The 5,382-nt window shown below is 33.6% G+C and overlaps 1 protein-coding gene across 1 annotated transcript; it reads right to left on the bottom strand.

Moving 5' to 3' along the window:
- Positions 1–1,239: 1,239 nt before the first annotated feature.
- LOC115698915 (uncharacterized) lies at positions 1,240–4,158 on the bottom strand. The gene is made up of 8 exons (XM_030626120.2): positions 3,940–4,158; positions 3,294–3,378; positions 3,131–3,199; positions 2,924–3,036; positions 2,508–2,619; positions 2,293–2,436; positions 1,662–1,836; positions 1,240–1,551 (listed from the first exon to the last, which is right to left on the bottom strand). Exons 1-8 carry the CDS (start codon positions 3,989–3,991, stop codon positions 1,426–1,428), a joined length of 876 nt encoding a protein of 291 aa, XP_030481980.1. The 5' UTR covers positions 3,992–4,158; the 3' UTR covers positions 1,240–1,425.
- Between the last annotated feature and the right edge of the window lie 1,224 nt (positions 4,159–5,382).

Below are 5,382 nucleotides of genomic sequence, written 5' to 3'. Positions count from 1 at the left end.
ATGAGAGCAAGCCCAACCAGAAGAATAACAATATCTTACTATTATTAACACCATTTGATTTGGATGTAGAAAAAATATTTTTGGATTGAGGCGGCAATAAAAATAACTGATACTCTCTAGAATTTTTATTACATGTCATATGACGCATGTCATAAAAAAATAGATTTATACAATCGCGATGAAAAAATCATATGTGACAAGCCAACATGCGGCCAAGAAGGATTTCCTTCACCACGGTATATTACAAAAAACATATGATGTTATTGAAATTAAGTTAAAATAAATAAATATACTAACAATCTTATTGTGCATTTTACAGTGTTATAGCATATGTTGAACTTGATGACAATACAAAGAGCCTATTCGCAGATATTGTGGAAAAAAATATTTTCGTGTAATGCTGCCCAACTAATGAAATATACTGCAGAGGTGTAGTTTTTAAAAAATTAAATAGTTTTACATGCCTTTCATAAGTTGATTTTTTAATTAAATAAATTATGCACACCATGTCTAATCATCTTAAATGAAAATACATCACTGTTTGCAGGAACACCGCCGCTTTGTCGATACTACCATATTCAATTTATCAAAGAAAAAACGGATAATCCAAATATATACAGACCCGGCTAGAATGAAAGGTGCAAAATACAAAAATTATACTATTGTCTCTATCAAAGAAAATAAAGATTGAAATCCACCAATGACTATCATTAGTTTTCTTATCTACAATTTTTAGACTAACGCTATCTTCAATTATCAACAATTTAGAGATTGATTTTTAATTTTCTTTTTATCTTACCCCCATTTAAGTAATGTTTCTTTAAGTATTGGAACATCAATTTTTAGTTTATTTTTAGATTAACTTAAGAACATATTTAAATTATTAAGCTTTCTTAAACACTAATATATTGCATTCAGTATTCAATAATAATCTCACTTTCAAATAACATAGAAAAAATCTAGCATAAAATTTAGTATACGTGCTTCGCACGTAGTTTTTTTCTAGTATATATATATATGTAAATCAGAGAGGGAAAAATTTTACAAAAAAAAAAAAAAATCGATTGGAAAAATATACATAAATAAAATAAAATGAAATTTTCAGTAACGAGAGTAGCAAAAAAAAAACCAACTATAATATTTCACGGCACCACCCATAAAAGTTGTAACCTATTATAATTTGGTTCAGCGATGAAATGAAACGGGCTTCAAAATTTTCAAGGATTGATTTGAAAAAACTTTTAAGCACACAAAGTAACGATTTTGTTTCAAGCCATAATTAAAAATTAGTATCAGCAACAATATTCATCCAAACAGGGAAGAATTACAGTTTGTTTTCTTTGAAATTAAACGTCAATAGTTAAATTGAAATATTGAAGTTGAAGAGCCTTCCAATTCCCACAGTGAAGAATTGTCAAATCTTCTTCAAGGAACTACCTTTGCAGCTGCTGATGCATAACTTACGCTGCTGTCTCTCATACTCTTGCACTTACTCGACTGCTCATATCGGAGAAAATTTATCTTTATCTTTGTAGAGCAACCTCTCAGCATCTGAAGATTTGAAATATGATTATGGTAAAATTAAGTAGCTATAGTATAGATGGTAATTGTCAGATTAAAAAAGAACTAAAGTGATAGGAGATGACTTGAAACAAACTTACATGAAGAAAAACACTAATCGGATGTCGTCCACAGATGGTATTGTCATACTCCATCAGATAATTTTTAAATGCATCTGGATCTCCTGTTTCAATTATATCCATTCCCATCTTGTCCAAAGCCTCAATAGATTTGTATATTGGCCCATGTTTCTTGTCATAGTGTGTGTAACTAAATCTGGAATAAATTAAACAAATCAATGTAAACAAGATTGAATTGTCGATGATATCGATCAGACGCCAATGGTTCATTATGTTCTTCATACAAAAATCATGTGCATACATGCATAGAAAAAAATCCAACAAGAAAATTTAGCAGAGTTTGACGATTATCCTTCAACAGTAACACTGGCCATAAAATTTGAAGTCACTAAAGTAATGATATCATGCTTTATGCACACATAATTCTAAGGTGTGTGTTTCAATCTCAACTAAACAAAGCTCAGTGAATGGTACTGGTAATAAGCAAATCAAACTGAAAATACAAGTTTTTGCAGTTCATGAAGGGGGAAAACAGCTATGAGCTATATGATGATTTGTACAGGTCAGTATGTATATAGTACGACAGAAACAGTCATCTTAAGAGTATATTTAAATAAATTATAGTACCAACACATTTCAGAAGAGTACTTACCGAGAACCCCAGTGACAAAAATCTGAAGATACAGAGAAGAAATTTTGGGGATCATCCACATATTTTGAAAGCAACTGTCCATACATGGCTTCATTTTCTGCATTAACAGCACCAACTAAAATTGGTACTACTTTGACAGGGTGCCTGCAATAATACCAAGTCAGTCGCGGTATAAATATTTTGGAACATAGAACTTTACCATATGGGAAAAGTACCCCTCAAAAACTTTGGCAAGATATGGCAAATGCATTTCCATGCTATGTTCAGCCTCATCAACACGAATAGTCATTTGTTCAAATTTCCCAGTAGCCTTTAGCTCCTTAATAACTGATAGCAAGAAAAAGAAACCCCAGTTCGATGAAAACACCATAATGAAGAAAATGAGCACAAAACAAATCTATTTTGAAGCTGATCAGGTTCCACAAATGAAAAATATGACGCAACTCAATTCATGTATTCATAGTTATCGATGCATTTGAGGATTGAGAACATCAAGCGATACAAATATAAGAGAACAGATATGCATGATGAAACTATAAGTATAGGTAACAAAAAAGACTAACCACACTGCCAAACCCTGGCCGTGTCTTTTCTAAATTTTCAAATACAAAAAAGAGAAGAATAAGAATACCTTCCAAATCAATAGGTAGGTCCCCAATTGGCGTCTTGTAAACTGAAGCCATTGAAAGAGCACATTTTGGGGTGTAATAGTGATGAGACGGACCAAGAAGGAACACCCGAGTACTGAATTATTTGTTTATCACAAATTAGTTTCTAAAACTAAGATTAATCTTTACCAATTTGAAGAGAAAGAATAACAAATAATAGAATAACTCACATGCTCGTCGGATCAATATTTCCAAATGCATAGGCAGCAGCACGACCAGAATAGGAATAGCCAGCATGCCTAAGACCTCACCATCCCAAAAACAATAAGCACTAAACTCCCTGTGACTCTTATATAAAAGAAAAAACAGAATCACATTGCGAGAATAACTTACGGAGCAATAACACCCCGTACTTCAGGAGATTTAGTTAGGCCAGATTCTCTCAGCCAACCTTCAAGTTCTTCCGCTAACTTAGTAGCTGTCAAAATGGAAAAGTAAAAAATTATGTTCGACCTTTCGCAGTACCAAAGGTTTAAATGCACATAAAGTCTGGAATACTCAAAATCCAAATTTGCATAATGGGATGGTGGAGTTGGGAAGGAACCACTAGCCACGCCCAATTATAGTCAAAATAGTAAAATGGCCTTACAACCAAGTGTTCAGTGTTGGTAAATGTATTATGCAAAAATATATAAAAAAACACTACTTGTTCAGATTAAACTTGATACTGGTGATTGTATCAAGTATTGGGTGTAGCTGGTAATAAGACAAGAAAGGAAAATCAATTTAAAAAGAAAAAAAAAAAGAAAAGAAAAGAAAATGGGTCCAGTAAACTCTTCTTCCTCGTTCTGGTTGCCTTCCATTAAAAATTTCAACTTTATAGGCATTTTAAACTGTAATCTACACATCATAACACAGTTCATAAACTTGTTTTTTAGTTCAGTCACTCAGGTAATCATATATTCTTTTGGATTTTCCATAGAAATACAATCAAATTGATAGATGATGGAAAAATCTCAAGAAAGAAAGAGAGACTTACGATTATCGGTGTACCAAGAACCAGCATGCGATGGCCTTCTTACGATCTCCATGGAAGGAATTGGGGATTGAAAAGAGACAAACCCTAAGATCGAAATGCCAAAGGCCTGACAATTGGGATGCTATTCTTCTAAAGTCTTTCCTCCTTTTTTTTTCTGCCAAGTGCTATTCTAGTGTCAGTTATTTTATATTTTTTTTTATCTTTATTGTTATTCTTTTCGGATTGAGCATATAGCATAACCGATCATTTGGTGTCTAGTCCCGCCAATATTTCATAAAATTTATTATATTAAATTACATGGAACATTAAAAAAAATTATATAAAACTCGATAATTAATTATATCAATAGCAATATAATATATTGAAAAGTAAAAGACAATAGTGCATTTTTAATAATTCTCTTTTGGTTAGATTTGTTTGTGTTTTTTAGTGGTGCTTCTTATATCTCTGTCGTAGTGTGTCTTTGTGGTTATGTTGTGTTTCTTTGTGCTTTGTGACTTTTCTTAATGTGTATTTAGTGGGTTTGTCTTGGAGTTTCAAAGGTTTTTTTTTTCTTCTTTTGCTCCCTTTGCTTGTCTGGTGACTGGTGTGTGGGGTATGTGTGTACTGCTTTCGTTCTCTCGCAATTTTTGTGGGTGAGGTGTCATCTCGTGTGTGTGAGGGGTTGGAAAGCCTCTGTTTTATGGGTTGTTGGAATCTGAATTGGCTGTTATGGAGACAGTTAATGCTCATCTTGTGGTCAACCAAGGTAGGTGTGTCTCCTTAAACGAAGCCACTCTTGATTTGGTCCCGAGTGCTGGTTCTATTGAAGCTCTCTCAAAGCTTTGCCTTTTTAGTAAAGTGTTAACTTCTAAAGTTGTGATGAGAAAATGATTAGGGACTTTGCTACCCAGATCTAGAAATTCCCAGTTAAGATTGATCTTCACCATGTGGGGTTTTCTTGCCCCAATCTCTTCCGTTTTGGTTTCGAGAAAGCTGCAAATAAACAATGGGTGCTTAATAATGGGCCATGGTGCATCAAAGGTGATAACTTGATTTTAAAAGCTTGGTCCTCTAGCTTTGACTCTTATGATTCGTTGTTTGGTACAATTTGATTTTGGGCCCAAATACACCGTCTCCCACATGATTTTTTCTCGATCGCCAATGCCAATACTTTGGGCTCTCAGGTAGAAAGGGTTATTTCTATACAACTTGATGAAACTAAACTAGCATCCTGGGCGAAATAGCTTAGAGTTCTGGTTGAAATTACGGTGGCCAAGCCGCTGTTCTTAAGATGTTTTATCAAACTCGAAAATGGGGAGAAAATTTGGATCCAATTTAAATATGAAAAACTTGAAAATTTCTATTTCATGTGTGAACGTTTGGGTCACCAGCGGAGTAGATGTTCTTGGACTACATTGGACACGATTCTAAATGCCCAAGGCATGCCATTTTCTCTCTTTG

The sequence above is a fragment of the Cannabis sativa genome, chromosome X (assembly GCF_029168945.1).
Source record: "Cannabis sativa cultivar Pink pepper isolate KNU-18-1 chromosome X, ASM2916894v1, whole genome shotgun sequence".
Classification (NCBI taxonomy): Eukaryota; Viridiplantae; Streptophyta; class Magnoliopsida; order Rosales; family Cannabaceae; genus Cannabis; species Cannabis sativa.
This window is presented reverse-complemented; position numbering and strand designations above follow the sequence as displayed.

Excerpts from the sequence above, each read along its gene's own strand:
- LOC115698915 (XM_030626120.2), bottom strand. The coding sequence starts at position 3,991 with ATGGAGATCGTAAGAAGGCCATCGCATGCTGGTTCTTGGTACACCGAT. Across the intron at positions 2,620-2,923 it reads CCTACCTATTGATTTGGAAG|TTATTAAGGAGCTAAAGGCT; the intron begins GTATTCTTATTC and ends TCTTGCTATCAG. Across the intron at positions 2,437-2,507 it reads CTTGCCAAAGTTTTTGAGGG|GCACCCTGTCAAAGTAGTAC; the intron begins GTACTTTTCCCA and ends GTATTATTGCAG.